The sequence below is a fragment of the Manis javanica genome, chromosome 11 (assembly GCF_040802235.1).
Source record: "Manis javanica isolate MJ-LG chromosome 11, MJ_LKY, whole genome shotgun sequence".
NCBI lineage: Eukaryota > Metazoa > Chordata > Mammalia > Pholidota > Manidae > Manis > Manis javanica.
In genome coordinates, this window is record NC_133166.1 from 105,352,810 (window position 1) to 105,368,839 (window position 16,030).

Genomic DNA, 16,030 nt, shown 5'->3' on the forward strand with positions numbered 1-16,030 from the left:
CGTATCCTGCACTGGCTTCCTTTCTCTTCCCTGACTCACTTTCCCATGCCCCATCAGTGCCTTCTAGAATCAACTCCCAAATAAACCACCTGCTCTCAAATCCTTGTCTGGATGTTGGCTTCTGGGGGACCCCAGTCTAAGACACTCTTCATATATAATAAGCACACGTTTGAGTGAGGCTCAGATACCCTGGGTAACCAGGTCATGGTGGGAAGGGGCATGGCCCCTTGTGTGACCCTTTGTGTGGTTAGCTTAGCTATGCTGCACAGTGTGTGCTATACCCCTGGCCCAGACCACAGATGGGCACCATCTGCCTCATGAGAGTAATGCAGGAACACATATACATGGGTCAGGATATATCTAGCTTACTTGGCATGCCACTTAGTTTGTCAAACTCCCAGGAAGGATCAAAAACATCATTTTCAAGCATGAAGGTGAACGCACACTTTTTCAAATACTGTATTATCATTTAGAGTGTGCATGTGACAGCTTAGGTTCATCAACTCACTAATGTCTGTCATCAGATGGCTAACAAATGGTAACTAGCATTTGTTGAATACTTTATATACATATATATATATGTGGTAGATACATTAACTTCATCCTCACATCAATTTTTCTCTGTATTTTTCAGCTGAAGAAACTGAGGCAGAGGGAGCTGAAACACTCACTCAAACTCACACAACTAGTAAGAAGAGCCAGGATTCAGAGGCAGTCTAGCTGCAAGCCTTCATTCAATCTAAGCCACTCCACACACTGCCTGTCTGCGGTTCGCCTATGTTGATAAGCCTGTTCTCAAAGGTCTATTTATTTAACTGCACAGAGTGTTAAAGACTGTGTCAAAACGCAAAACAAGATCACCCCTTGCAACAGAAGCCCAAGCCCGAGTTCAACTGACATGTCTGCCGAGTTTAAGAAATCTTATTTTGATACTTGAACAGCCTCTAATTAAGACAGAGGCCATCAGTTAAATGAACAGATCAGTAAGTTGCGATCCGAATAGTATACGTCAAACCAATAGCTCTTTTTTTATCAAAGCACTTTTACATGTTCTTTTCCACTTGATCCTCACAAGGCAAAAAACAAATACTTTTTTACAAATGACCAAACTAAAGGGGTTCTCAGGATGGAACTCCAGCTCCCTAGATGCTCCTTCCCTGGCACCAGAGAAGTACCAGCCAAGCCTACACGACGCATCTGCAGGCCAGCACTGTAATTTGTTACATGTCATCCCCAGAGAGGCAGCAGCCGTTGTCTCAACTATACACTGTGTGGTGGACCCAGAAGGTACCCCACCTGCCTTTTAGGTTTGAAGGCCTTCAAGGGCAGAAACTGTTTCATTCTTGAACTTGAAGGCCTTCAAACCTAAAAGGCAGGTGGGGTACCTCTCAGGGACGGCGCCCTACCGCCCTCTGCCCAACCGTGTTCCACGGGGAAAAGCCAGGCCTGGTGCAGCTGCCCCCTCGGCGAGATGCCTAAAGAACTGCCGGGACAGAGGACAAAAGCAGAAGAATGAGACTGTCCTCCCTGACCACCCAAATTCCAAAGGCTTCTCTTCCCTTGGTTCAGACCCTTCAAACCCAGCACCCATTGCAAGAGAACTATTATCCCTGAGGGCGTTGGTTGGGCATTTTGAGGTACGCCAGTCAGACATGAGCTGCACTGGAAAGCAGAGAACGAGGCTCCTCCTCAGGACGACGGCTGCAGAGGCCAAGGCCGCTCAGCAAGGCTGGGAGGTGTCTCTTTAAGGCTTGGGCTCACTGCTGCTGGGAGCAAAGAGCCAGCCCGGGGGAAGGCAGGGGCCTACGGTTTATTTTATTTGACATTTTTCAACGTCAGGACACTTCAGAGCCAAGGAGGAAACGAATCCCATCTGTTCCTGAGCCCCCAAGCACAGTTCAAGAGGACAGGCTGGGCAAGGGAGGGGAGGGGCCAGGAGGGAACAGGAAGGCTGGGACTTGCAGCCACACACGCGGACAGGGAGCCACCTGCAGAGAACGGCTGGCGGAGCGTTGCCAAGCAGTCCTGCTGTCCCCCAACACACACCTGCAGCGCCCTTCCAAGATGGGGCCCGCGGGCTCTGTCTAGGGCTCTGTGGCCTTTGGCACGGGTCACATTCACCCCCGGAGGTGTGCACCACTGCAATACTGCCACGGGCTTGGCCTGGGATTCCTTCCCGTTCTTGTCAAAGCTCCGACAGAGCCCACCCAGACTGCCATTAACGTAGACGGAAATGGGGACGTTGGGAGGCAAATCCATGTAAAAGTAGGGAGGGGGTGGAGGGCCTTCCTTTCTCCGTCCCCTCCAGGCACAGGGGTGCCTAGCTAGTGCCTGCATTCACGGCTGCTGGCCCGCATCCTCTACCCACTTCCCGCTTCAACCCTGCGAAGGACAGATGGCCCTGGAACTTATCTTCTTACTTTGATTAAATTCCAGACTTCTCTATTTTTAGAAAAACAAATTCCTTTTCTCTTTTCAAGGGGTAAAAATGCCCCAAGCTGTCACCTAGGACAGTCAGCAGCCAACCTGAAGCTGTCTACAGTGTCATGCTTAGGACAGTACCCGGGCAGGACGAGGGTCAGGCGGTGATGGTCGAGGTGCCAAATTTTAAGAGGATCATTGATAACTTGACAGCTGCCAGAGGAGGGTGACTAGGATAATCAGGGTCTGGAGAACTGGGTCATTTAAGAAAGGATTGAAATAAGATGGGACTCTTTTGGGGGGGCCGGAGGCCAGAGAAGAGAATAAATGAGCAATCACAGAGCACATGTTGGAATATTTGAACAAAGATTTATACTTATTCTGTTTTTCTCAGATGACAACATTTGAATCCATAGGCAGAGGTGAACCACATTACAAGTGAATATTTAGGTCTCTCTTCTAACTTTATTCTCTTTGAAATGGAGTAAGTTCCCGATCACTGTGCCTATGCAAGTCAGGGCTGACAGACTGGCTGCCAGGGACACTATATGGAAGATTCTTGTACTTTATGGGAGGTGAACTGGTCCAAAATCACTAAGCAGCTTTCAAAAAATATGGCTTCCTGGGGTAGCAGATAATCTGCTTGGATGGGTCTGGAATGCGAACTCGGAATCTGTTACTTTTTAAAAGCCCCATTAGCTATAAAACTCTTAGAAGAAAACCTATATAGGGAGAAAGTTCATGATACTGCCTTGGGCAGTAATTTCTTGGCTATAACACAACATGCACCGGCAACGGAGGAAACGATGGTGGACTTCCTCAAAATGAAAAACCTTGTGCATCAAAGGACACTAGAACAGAGTGCAATTCAGGCAACCCGCAGAATGGGAAAAAATATTTGCATAGCCTATGTTTGATAAGGGATTAATATCCAGAATATATAAAGAATTCCTGCAACTCAACAACAACAACAAAAAACAACCTGATTAAAAAACAGGCCAAGGACAGAGAAGGCAAACAGTGACTCTGTGGCATCTTGCTACCCTGATGGACAGTGACTGCACTGGGGTGTGGGTGGGGACACGATAATATGGGTAAATGTAGTAACCACATTGTTTTTTTCATTTGAAACCTTCATAAGAGAGTATATCAATAATAAAAAATAAAAGAACTCATAAAAAATTTTTTAATTAATAAAAAATATAAGAAAAGCAAAAAAATAGGCTAAGGCTGGAAGAGATGTTTCTCCAAAGACACACAAATGACCAATAAGCACATGAAAAGATGCCCACATAACTCATCAATAGAGATATGCAGACGAAAACCACAATGAGCTACCACTTCACACCCATGAGGATGGCTATTATTTAAAAAAAGAAAAAAGAAGTGTTAATGAGGATGTGGAGAAACTGGACCCCTCGTGTAGTGCTGGTACGAATGTAAAACAGGGCAGCCACTGTGGAAAACAGAAGGGTAAGTTCCTCAAAAAAATTAAAAATAGAATTACCATATGATCCAGTAATTCTACTTCTAGTATATACTCAAAAGAAGTGAAAGTAAGGACTTGAACAGACATTTGGACACCCATGTTCACAGCAGGATTATTTGCAATATCCAAAAGGTAGAAGAAACCCTTTGACAGCTAAGAGATAAAAATATTATTCAGCTTTTGGAAAAAAAAAAAAAAAAGGAAATTCTGACTCATGCTGTACATGGACGAGCCTTGAGAACATTATGCCAAGTGAAAATAAGCCAGCCACAAAAAGATGACTACTGTGTGATTCTATCTTTATGAATTACTTAGTAAGTCCACAGAGACAGAAAGTAGGACGTGGGCTGCAGGGCTGGTGGAGAGGGGACGCGGAGTCATTGTTTAATGGGTGCAGACTTTCATTCGGGGAAGATGAAAGAAGTTCTGGAGATGGATGGCGGTGAATGTACTTAAAAGCGCTCAACCGTAGTCTTAAAAATGGTTAACATATTGACCGAACATACAAAACATATATTTTCTCACAGGTTTTAAAATACGCAATTTTTAAACATATGCATTATTTTTGTAGCAGCACCAGATGCACCTTCCTCAATCTAGTTTGCTGAGCTCCGGTTTGAAGAATCGGCCTTCCCTGAGCTCGCACAGATGGGCAACCCTGGGAAATGGTGTGACGTTCGCACGGAGTGGGGACTGCTGACGGGGGACTGAGCGCTAGCTTGGGAAGACCCTCCGAGTGGATGACCCCTCAGCAGACCACTGAGAGCATGAGAAAGCCTCAGAATCACTGTCACCTTCCACGGCTCACTCAGATGGCTAGGGCCGGCTGCCGCTGCCGCCCAGAGGGACAGGCCCAACGGTCAGCTCCGGCTCTCCAGCTGGCCCAGTACCGGCAGCTCCCAGGAGGCAGCACGCAGGGGCAAACGGGGGTGGCTGGTGGAGTCACCGTGTGGGTGAGAAGGGTCGCCCTGCAGGCTGCCACCACAGGGAACAGCCCTACCTGCTTTACGAATAGGAAAGATAATTTTCTTAGGATTAGGCCATGTTCTAAATTATAAAACCCGGGGGGAACCACAGTGGGGATGGGAGGGCCAAGAAGAGGCTGGGCCAGGGTGGCTCAGGTCTGCATGTTCTCTTGAAGATTTGCAGGGCCTCAGATGTCTGTTTTCTAATGAAAAAACAAAACACTTAACCATGAACTCATAACTGAGGAGTGGTTGTTTACATTAAAATTATTGGAGACTATAAATGGATGCCCCTCAACTCTAACTTCCTAAGCATATTTAAGGATAGGGATTTTATACACTCCTGGCATGTAAGTTGCCAACAGAGAGACCTTAAAACCAAGTACTAAGGGTTACTGCTCATTATAGCCAGACCATAAAAAAAACACATGGGAAATTATCTTGGAAACTGGCACTGAAATTTACAGTAAGGTCCACTTTATGGCTATCGTCATGCCAACACTTTATTCAGTTTCCACCCTGAGAACTCCCAGCTTCCTTGGGCTTCCCGTGGGTGGGCATGCAGGAGGGCAGGTTCTCATCCATGCCAGCCTCAGTGGACTCCGCTTTTCGTTACTGAGTCAGGGGCACACATATTGTCCAGAGGGAAGAGAATAAAGAAAGGGTGTGGAGGGCAGATGAAGGATATCTTTCCTGGCTCCCCTCACCTGGCATTCTATACCCTCATGCCCCCAAAATCATGTCCCCAGGATTGGCCAGCAGCTACTACATCTGTCCTCGCTGCTTATTCCAATGGGTGCTCTGGTGGGACCACACACCCCGAAGGCAAGTCTGGGAGTCTCAGAGGGCAGGGGACTTTCCCCTCATTTAGATGGCATTTTAGCCATCCCATAACAATAACAACACTTAAAATGGCAACCTAAAAAGCTAGCATTTACTGAGCATTTACAAAGTCAGGAATTATCCCAAGTGCTTTATGTATACTAATCCATTCAATCCTCATAATCACCTGAGGTGATTATCTGCATTTAGCAGATAGACAAACTAACACCTGGAGAGGCTGACTAATTTGCCCAAGCTCACCCAGCTAGGTGGGTGCCTGCAGTCCTGCCACCTGCCTCAGCTGGCATCTCTCCAAAGACAGGAGTCCTGTGCCTTCCCAGTTTGGGGAATTTTTCGCCATGTCCAACGGCTCTCACCTCATTCAGTCTGGGAGCTCCCTGAAGGCCGGGGACCCTGGTCCTTCCAACACCTGGGGAGCTGTCAGAGCCTTTTGCCCCACGGGGTTATGGGGGTTATGCCTCCCCCTGCCTGTCCAGCTGGGAGCTCCCAGAGAACACTTCCCTAGAGAAGGAGCTTCCTGGGACAGAGCCCCTGGTCAGACACTGGCTGTCCTTCCTTCCCAGCCCAGCCCTCTGAGCACAGGGGCAGCTGGATGGCTTCTCTCCGGCCCCAGCTCCGGGCTGGCGGATCTCAGCGTGAGGTTGGGTGGCCCCTGGGATTAAACAGGGAGTAAACAGCCCCATTCATGCGTAAGTTGTTTTGCTCCAGAGCAGCCTCCTCAGCCGGACAGGCCCTGCCAGATCCCTCCAACTTTACCCCCAGGGGTGGGGACCAGTGGACGGCCTGGAGCTTGGCTCTCTGTCCTTGCTGAGGAGGGGCTATTTCACTTTCCGTTTCCTGGAAGCTTAGTATTTTTATTGGGGAGAGGTAGTCCTTGGGAAGGGAGGGAAGGGGTGCACTGCTCCCTGTGTGGTCTCTGGGAGCATCCCGGCAGACCAAGAAGGAAGAGTGGAAGCAGCAGTCAGCTAAGCGATGACGATGCCCGGGAGAAGCTTCCAGAGCCACTGCAGCTCTGTGGTGTCAGGGCCCGGGACAGCTGACTGGAATGCCACAGGCCCCAGCACTTCTTGCCTGCTGCCCTCTCCCCTCACTTCCCAGACTGTCACCTGTGTCCAAGTTGCTCCTCAAACCCAACCCTGACAGGTAGGGCAGAAAAAGCTGAGAGGTGAGGGTCCCTGTGGGGCAAGGAGCAGGTGAGAAGGGTCACTGGACCGGGGAGGAACTGGCGAGTTGCAGTGCTGGCAGGTTTGCGGAGGGAACCAGAGGGGGCGAACCGGGGGGTCGGGGGCGGTAAGGGGCGCAGGCGCGGGGCTGGGGCCCTGGCGGAGGGAGCGGCGCCGCTACGCTGTTTGACCTACAGGCTTTCACGTTCCCTTCTGGCAGCCTCTTGAGGCGGACAGATCGGGTATTATCATCCTCTTTACAAACGGGGAAGCAGGCCAGGGTGTCCAAGGTCCACAGGGAACCGGAAGAGGAGTGGGGGCCGATGCGACCTTCCAGGGCCCTCCCGCCAGCCTTTGGGGCACAGGGCACAGGGAGGAAGGCGGGCGCACCCCAGAACGGCAGTCACGGGGGCCAATGACGGGGGCATCTTCACTGGCCAGTCAGCTCCTCAGGTGCCACCTACCCTCACGGCCCACACTGGAGTCTAGACTACACCCCAAAGGCGCTGGGCGAGGGCCCACACCGGTCACTTGTCCCCGGCCACAGGGCGCAAGCCGAACTCCCCGCCGCACGCAAGGGATCCCATTCCCCACCATTCCACGGGTCACCCAGCGCCGGCCGCAGATGCCCCGTGCCCCGCCCTTACCCGGTCGTGATGTCGTCGTCCTCAGTCATGGTCTTGCCTATGAGGTCGCTGTCACTCATGTAGCCGGACTTGAGGTCTACCTCGTCTGAGTCCAGGGACTCGACCAGCTCCAGGCGGGAGATGTGGCTGAGCTTGCTGGGGCTGCGCATGGGCATGGTGTGCGAGTAGTGGGCCCGCTCCCCGTGCATGTACCAGGCAGGTGGGCCCTCCGGGCGGCAGCTCCCTCCCACAGACGGCGCATCACCGGCCTGCAGCCTGGGGCTGGACTGGCCGTAGCGCCAGGAGAGCGGGGACGAGCGGTTGGAGAGGCTGGACACGCTGCGAGGGTTGGCATCATCGCTGTCGTAGCAGGTCATCTCCAGGGAGCTGGGCAGAGGACAGAGGGCACCCGTTTACTCCTCAGCACCCGTTCTGTGTGCTGCCCGCTGCTGCCGCCCCCCGCGCCCTCCCGCGGCCTCTCCACCTGCCCGTCTCTGGGTGTCACCCTGTTACATGTGATCTCGGGCTAGGGAAGCCACCCGGTACTGCTAAGACCATAAATTGTATCATATGCCCTGGGTTTGAATACTTTTCTTCCATTAGTAGCAGTAAGTGAGCCAGAGGGCAGTGGTCAACCTTGCTGAGCTTCTGTTTCCTCATCTGCACAACGGAGATAATAGCTCCTTCACAGAGTTGTAAGGATCGAGTATGTAGACCTAACACAGCGCCTGGGGTACAGAAGCTGCTCAAGGAATGGGAAGGGGGCCTTGAGGCCTCCCGGGGGGAGTGGGAGAGAAGGGTCCCCCAAGCTTGGAAGGCCTTGACCATTCATTTAGCTCAGGGTGTGTCTGTCACCTCTTTTCTGTTAATGAGCTGAGGGCTAGTCGATTCCCGAACCAGAGAGAGCGAAGTCGGGAGGGGCTAAAGGGGGTACAGCAAAAGCTTAGGTAACCTGGGATGTGTGGCAGACTCTCAGGAAGACCAGGCCCAGCTGAAGGCCTCGGGCTTCGGAAGAACCAGCAGTGCCTCAACAGAGAACAGAAGCAGCCTGAGCTGGGCAGAGGCAGGAAGAGGGGGCAGTGGGCGAGCGGGTAAAGGTAGGGGGTCCAGGGTCCCAGGCTGCAGGCCCTGCCAGGCCGGGCCAAGGAAGCATGCCCAGGTTAGAACTCGGTGGCCTGACGCTAAGGGAGTCCAGGGGCTGGAGAAGGAGAAGCCTTTCTCCCTCTGGGGCCAAGGAGGCTGGAGCAAGCATTCCTGAGGTCCTTGGAGAGGTGGCCTGGCTTCAGGTCAGACAGGCGCATCATCCCCCCAGCCTAGCAGTGCTGCCAGCCCAAATCAACCACAGGTAGGGTCTCAGAGGCTTCGCCTAACTAGAGCCAGGCGGGGTTGCGTCAATGAAATAGGACTGAGGGCCAAGAGAGCTGGGCGGCTAGGGTGGCCGTGGCTACAGGGGAGTTACTCAAAGCAGAGGAATCGTCACTCTGTAACATACCCATTTCTTAGTGACTTTGGAGGTTAAGATGTGAGCAAGACATTGATTTTTCTCTTCTTGTTTTTATAAAGTTCCTTGATAAAAAGAAAGTCCTCATAAATTGTCTCTACTGACCCTGAGAAAACAGGATTTTTTGATCAATGGAACTGGAGGGAGCTAAGGGGTCTTTGAGCCTGAGCACGAGGGTGGTCCCTGCAGAAGTCCCGTGGGTGAGCTGGGGGACCCCAGCTGGAAGGGGCAGTGAGCGACCGCTGCTCTGGACCCCCTTGAGGGTCTCTGACCCGGCCCACATGCAGCTTCTCCCCCAGGCGTGTGCCTGTTGTTCTGTGGCTCTTCATCACACACTTATTTCTGTTTCTAATGACTGCAGACTGACCGCAGGGAGAATGGACCTTCCCTGAAGGAGGGACTGCGGTGCCGTGTGACTGTCTGCCTTGCTCACCACTGTATTTCAGCACTTTGCACAGGGCGTGGCATGTACCTAGTGCGTGTACGAGGGGGACTCCAGGAGGGACAAACCTGTGACGAGCATGCTCAGTTGAAGAGCAGTGACATTCTTGTCCCAAGGCTCAGTCCAGGGCTGCATGCAGTCAGTGCTTAGTAAGAACAAGCTGACCGTGCCAATGAGATGAGGAGAAGGAAGAGGATGACAATGACAGTGACAGGGCGATGGAGAGCTGCAGGACGGCCAGTGTTGGTAGTTAGTCTACACCATGGCAATAAAATTAGTGCGTGGTGTGGGTGGTGTGGAGCACCCAGATGCTTCAGTTCTATTCCTGGCCAACTCCTGTTCAGCTCTCCGCACTGACAGTACCTCCTCCCCTATTGCACTGCTCTTTTTTATACCCCAGACACATCTCCGGACATGTCTAAGTCGGTGGGGGAGGGTTCTAGCTCAGAACTTTTGTTCTTGATTTCCCGTCCTGCACCCAGCCCTTCGGCCTTGCCTCTCTCCGGGGAGGACATTTCTAGGGTGGGCAGAGCAGTGGGCCTGGAGCAGAGGGAGGGAGGGTTTCACTTCTTCTCCAGCCCTAGCCCCAGCCCCCTGACCCAAATGCTCTACTCGCTGGGGGAACAAGCTACTAGAAACAGAGGAAGCAGAACGTGAATAAAGGTTTCTGAAAAGGAATCGAATCTAGAGTTAGTCTGTTAGGTTCCAGGCTGAAAATAACCTCGCTGGGCTCACCAAACTGTAAGCTGTGTTTGCCCCAAGGGCTGGCGCCCAGCTCTGTGCCCGGCACACAGCCAGCAAGGTGTGGGTTCTAAGCCTGCTGGGCGCAGACCCTGCCCTAATCAGCCTCTGGCCTCTGGCAAGGGACCCCTCTCCAGCCCCTTGCTAACCCAGGATGTATGTGGATACCCGATGTACTCCTGGGGCTGAGGGCAGGGCTGACTGATGGAAAGCACTTTAAAAAGCAGAAGAGCCATAAAAATTTCGGAATCATTGTTTTGGCTAGGGAAGTGTAGAACAGGAATAATATAAACCAAAGGCTAAGAGAGGAAGTGGCTCTGGGTCCGCAGTAAACAGAAAAACCAACTTCAGGGTTCTTGGTTCCTTTCCCATAAAGGGAGACAGAAGCCAGAGCCTGAGATGCTCCTCCCAAATCGGTCAGCGTTATGCTAGGGGCTCTGGCCTCCCCCTATGCCACCCCACCCAGGAAGCAGCGAGCAGCACCCGCCTGGGGTCTGGCTGTCTCGCTGAACCTGGGGCCTGGGGTTGGCTGTTGGCAGTCGGTGGCACCAGGGCACCGCAGCTCCTGCTTCTGCCATTCCCTGGCGGGTGAGTCACCTGGGGTGTGACCCTCTAGCGCACACTGAGCACGTTCTGCCTCCTTTGGCCTGGGGCTGGCGGGAGATCTGGTGCAGGAGCTGTTCCAACAGCTTCCCTGGGTGGGGGAGGATGTTCAAGATCTCATCCCCTGGGTCCCTACAATGGTGAGCCAAGCAGAACCAGACCCCTGTCCCACGGGGGTCCTGCTCGGGGCTGTGAGGGACGGAGGCGAAAGGCAAATGGAAGGGGCCCTGAGTTGCAGGGCTTCCTGGAACCCCATCACCTACTTTCTTTCTCAGGCCTCCTTGACCACGTCCCTTTCGGTAGTGAAAGGCCTGAGTGGAGGTAATCCCAGAGAATAGGGGCTTTGATTTATCATTTAAAGTATTTTAGCTGTCTGGGAGCAAAGGGCTGCGTGTGCAAGACAGGAATGGGATGGGCCTGGCAGAGGAGCAGCAGGAGGAGGAAAGGGGTGGTCCGGAGCAGGAGAAGAACCAGAGCAGATGCAGAAGCTGCTGGAGCCTGGCTCCTGGTCCCCTGCACAGCTACGGCAATCTCACGGTGGAAGGGATGGCTGAGGGGTAGTGAGCTCTCTGTCACTGGAGGTATGCAAATGTAGCCTGGCCATTCCTTGGCCACACACTTGGGCTAAGAAAAGCCCTCTTTCCAGTGCCCCTAAGTCCCAATCTTGCTCTCCTTTTCCTCTCTCAGGAAACGGGGAGGAACTGGTTCTAGTCCCACTGGAGAGGCTGCCTATCCCTCTCTGCCTCCCTGCCCCACACCCCCCTGACTTCCCAGTCCTGGCTGTCTGCCCCCCCCGTACCCCAGAGTGCAGCCTGGCCCTTTATCCCCCTTGGAGCCGACAGCGTGAGCTCATCTGGGCAGCCTGAGGAGCCAGGGGGGGAAATTCTGAGTCACGGCAGAGGCTGCGGCCAGGACGCCGCTCCAGGGAGAGGTGCTGTGGGAGGGCTGAGTGCCCGCACAGCTGGAGGCCCAGAGGTCTCTGCGAGTGGGGGCGGGGGGTGGAGGGGCACACCCACCCAGCTTGGAATCTGGGTGGCACTGTGTGGGCCACTGGCTTTAGAGCAAGAGGGATCCTGACTGGCAGAAGAGGGTAAAGATGCTGTGGGCTGGGAGGGGCCCGGGCCTGGGATCCCAGAGCAAAGGAAACCTCAGAACAGGAAGAGGAAAGTGGCTCGTGAAGCCCCTTGCGACCAGTGAGGAGACTGCCGCCTGAGGAGGGAAGGCGGACGGGACGGGACCATCCCACCGAGCTGTGTGGCGGCTCCTGCCTCCCATTGCCTAGTGATTCTCAAACTTAGCTGCTTATGTGAAATCTGAGGCTGAAGCCCAGCTGGTACTACACAAAGCTGAGCTGCTTTTGCTGAGTTGCAGCCGGGCAGCCATGGAGCTCTGCACGTCCGGCCACGGCAGCAGGCCACCTGGCCGACCTCTGAGGCCTCAGCGGAGGCCTGGAGAACCCCCGGGACCCTAGTCCCCAGAACGGGAGGGCAGCGGAGGGCAGGGCCCCCTCTGCAGTTCATACTTACCTGTGAGTCACCTGAGAGCCCCGCAGGCTGGACATGGTCTCCTCCAGGTTCTGCCGGAGATCCAGGACATTCTGCACCGTCCTCTTTCTCTGGGACTCTGGGTCTGGCGGGGAGAGAAGGGAGAGCGGGGTGAGGAAGGGGACTTACTACTGGGAGCCGAGAGGGTCAAGGAAGCAGAGGTGACCGTATCCCTAGGTGGCGGGTCCCAGGCCACGCTGGTTGCCTGCCTCTCAGGCCCCCTTAAAGACCCCGGACATGTGCCCTGGAGCCAGCTGAAGCCTTGACCTTGGAAGAGAGCTTAAGACACAGGGCCCTGTGTCTGTGCACGCCTCCCGGACTCCCCAAGTAACTGCTTCTGCCCCGGGTTCACGTGGGGAGGCGCTGCTTCTCACAGCAGAGGTCCCGGGCAAGGTTTCCCGTGGCTGAGGTCAGCTGGAACATCTGCCTAGAACCCCGCCTCCAGTGAGGTGTTGGTAAATGTTTAACAACTGGCGGTTGGAGGAGGGGACACCCTGATATGCAGTGTTTGACGATTTCTGTGGTGTAAATACCCCGACCACGGCTGCTTCCAAGCTACCAACATGATGCCACTGACCACAGGGTGAGGAAGAGATGCCAACCATTGGCTCTGGGGAGCTGGTATGAGCAGGCTTCATTCAGCACATGCACTCCCTGAGCCCTGGGCACTGCCAGGACCATCTGCAGACCCTCTGGAGTCCAGGGGAGATAGTTCAGATAGAGCCCCTTAAAAGTGAGGTGGCTGGGAGAGAGGTGGAAGGGCAGTCATTTTTGGGAGCAAGCACTGAGCTCTGGGCATTTCAGCCCCAAGGCAGGCGGAGCGATCCTGAGTCGGGGGGGGGGGGTGCATGGGTGTGGCCCCAGCCTCCGGATCGTAAATGAGCTTCGGTCATTTCATTCAACCTTGGTTTCCAGGCATGATATTAACCTGGACAGATGAGAGAGAGCCGACAGCAGCAAACAGACCTTTATCCCATCTCCTTGGTGAAAATAATACCCAAACACCGAAGGGCACATGAGCATGAAGGAACCCCAAGAACTTCCTCCATCCTTCCATCAACCCAGCCAGTAAATCTTCATTGAACACACTTCATGCCAGGTACCACAGTAGGCCCTACAGACACTAAAATGAAGAGGACCTGGCCCCGGCCTACTGTTTATTTCTGACTTTGGGACCCAAAGTCTCTGAATGGAATCAAATCCCCCAATGCCTCCCTGAACAACAATGTATAGGAGGCAGTCAGGGACCTGCAGAAAGATGAGAGCAAAGCAATGGAATAAACCTCAGAATCCTCTCTCCAGACTACTTCCCTTTTCTCTCCATCCCTAACTCTCTGCAGCCCTCTGCCCACTCAGGGACTGCCCCCCGCCCCAACCTCAGCAGGAGCATGGGGTTCTTTTAGCTTCCAAAGGGAAATACTTCTGAGTCTCTTCAAGAGGTATTTTTTACCGCCAAGATTAGCTCAGGCTGGCTGGTAGGCAGCCGCTCTGTTCATTTGGCCAAGGAGAGGAGAGGCAGGGAGAGCAGCGGTCCAGGTGGCACCGTCCTTTCAAAAACCTTCAAGGCACCTTTTCTGAGAACGAGCTCCACACCTCTGACCCAGCCGCCTCTCCTTTGCCCTCCTGGGGGAGGCTGGTGGTGGAGGTGGGGGCAATCTCTCGTGGCCACTACATGTATCCACACCTCTATGCTGGTGACAAGAAGGGACAAATGGCAGGCCCCCACGCCAGCGGCCTGAGCTGTCCCCAGCCCGGGGTCACTTCTACAGCCGCCAATGCCTATTTATTCTGGCAAGTACCACTTGACGAGCTGCTCCATGGCTTTAACTGATGGCTTGGCATGGAACCCAGACAGGATCAGGAAGTGTGTGTGTGTGTACATATTTAAAGCTTGGTTCTAAAATGCCTGTGTAGGGACCAAGAATATGGTGCCAAGATGTGGGTTTCTGGGCCAAGGCAACACTTTCTATGGGGTTGGCAGAGATGAGGGGAGACTATGCATGACTCCAAGCGGTGAGCAATCCCAGAGGAAGGTGACCAAGAGTTAGTCAGAGGCCTGTGTGGCCAACCCTCTGCATGCAGCATCTAGTTTGAACCTTACAACAATTATGACATCTGCACCACTGTCCCCATCTTACAGATGAGAAAACCAAGACCCTGAGCGAGGAAGTCAGGGGCCCAAGGCCGCACACCGGGCATGGAGCACAGGGCAGGGCTGGGCCCCCGGCTCCTATTTCTTTGGCTCCATCACCAGACAGCTCTGCACGGCGAGCATCGAGCATGGTGGTGGCAGCTGGCAGGTGCTCGGTGAGGACTTGAGGAATGCACGGATGCTACCACAATACAATTTTTTAAAAAAACATACAAAAAAGAGAGAGAGAATGATACATGTCTCTTTAGGAAGACCCTTTAGTCTGTTTTTCTTCTCAAAGGAAAGTAACCCTCCCGGTGGCCAGCCTCTGGAGAGAAGCTCTGCACTGCCTGCTACAGGCCCTGGGGCACAGGGACAGCTGTGGGGACCTGGGGCTTAATGCTCTAGTGACAGAAACAGAGATGCTGTCCTCCTCACTACATGGATCCCAACCCTCTTTCCCTGTACCTCCCCTCAAAGACCTCCACCCCAGCCCCCACCTCATTTTCCTAGCAGTCCAGTGGGGCAGGAATGGCCCAAAATCTCACAGACCCACCAGGAATTGCAGCCACCAGAGTCCTTGGAACTGACTCAGTCTATGGGTCACCGGGGAGCTGGGAGGCTGGGGCCCAGGGAGGGCAGGCTGGCGGGAGGTCACAGAGAGATGCCAACAGAGGAACATCTGCGGCCAGGGAGGGTCCCCCTGTGTAGGTTTGGGGTGTGCAGACGAGGGGCTGGGACAGAACCGCATTTGCTGGGGGGCGACCTGGATCTGCTCTCTGCTCCCAGGCTGAACGGGTCCTGCGGCAGCCACCCCTAAAAGCTCCCTGCGTGCCCCAGCAGTGTCCCCTGGTGGTCACCTCGGGTATGCCGAGGCTTCTCAAGGCTCAGCTCGGGGTGGGGGCTCCTGAGAGGTCTGGCTGGGCTCCACATTGGGGGTGACCCGTTTCTGGTCCTGGTCCTGGAGGTGCAGTGGGAGGCCCAGGATGAGAGCGCTGACATAAAGGGACGGGCTCCTGAGCCTGGAAGGCTGCAGACACTTTGCCTGGGTTGGGGGTCAATTTGACATGCACGTGCAAGACCATGAGACAAATCTTTATATTTTTAGCTTAAAAAATGTTGCATTTGCAAAAGAATTCACCTCACCCTTACCCTTGCCCAATCCTGACCTTCACCCCATAACCAGGCTTCACCCCTTTCTCCCCATTGCACCTGAGGCACACACTTCTCTGTGGGAACAACGACCTAACACCTAACAGCTCCATGATCTAAGGCACCATCTCAGAGGCCGCCATGTGCTTTTGTCAAAAGTGTGGTCTGGGCAGGGGGTAGGCCTAGGGGACAAACAGCACAGACATGGCAGGGAGGGCCCGGCAGCACCTTCCGCCCCCACGCAGTGTCCTTCAGTGTGAGATGTGCTCAGGACACTCCTGGCCTATGTGACATCCTTGCCCCGGGAGGGGGAGGAGCCGCCAGGCCGACCCTGTCCTTGCTGGAGCTCGCGCTGTGGCCGGCAGGACGCACCTTGCTCCTCTGCTGGACGTCCTGATCAGGACACACC

General features: G+C 54.0%; 1 protein-coding gene and 1 long non-coding RNA gene across 7 annotated transcripts in view; one reads left to right on the top strand and one right to left on the bottom strand.

Annotated features, from left to right (window-relative positions):
* The window catches only part of NAV1 (neuron navigator 1), a 237,757-nt gene that overhangs the window by 80,947 nt on the left and 140,780 nt on the right, over positions 1–16,030 (bottom strand). For all 6 annotated transcript variants that reach the window (XR_012122954.1, XM_037015169.2, XM_037015166.2 and 3 more), the window contains 2 exons: positions 12,321–12,423; positions 7,529–7,894 (listed from right to left, as the gene is read on the bottom strand). Coding sequence is in view for 5 of the 6 variants with exons in the window: in XM_037015169.2 (XP_036871064.2) it covers positions 7,529–7,894; positions 12,321–12,423 (469 nt within the window). In the remaining variant the exon portion in view is untranslated. The remainder of the gene's footprint in view (positions 1–7,528; positions 7,895–12,320; positions 12,424–16,030) is intronic.
* Positions 7,907–13,633, top strand: LOC108405426 (uncharacterized). The gene is made up of 2 exons (XR_001855176.3): positions 7,907–10,779; positions 13,254–13,633. It is a non-coding gene; the product is annotated as an uncharacterized lncRNA (long non-coding RNA).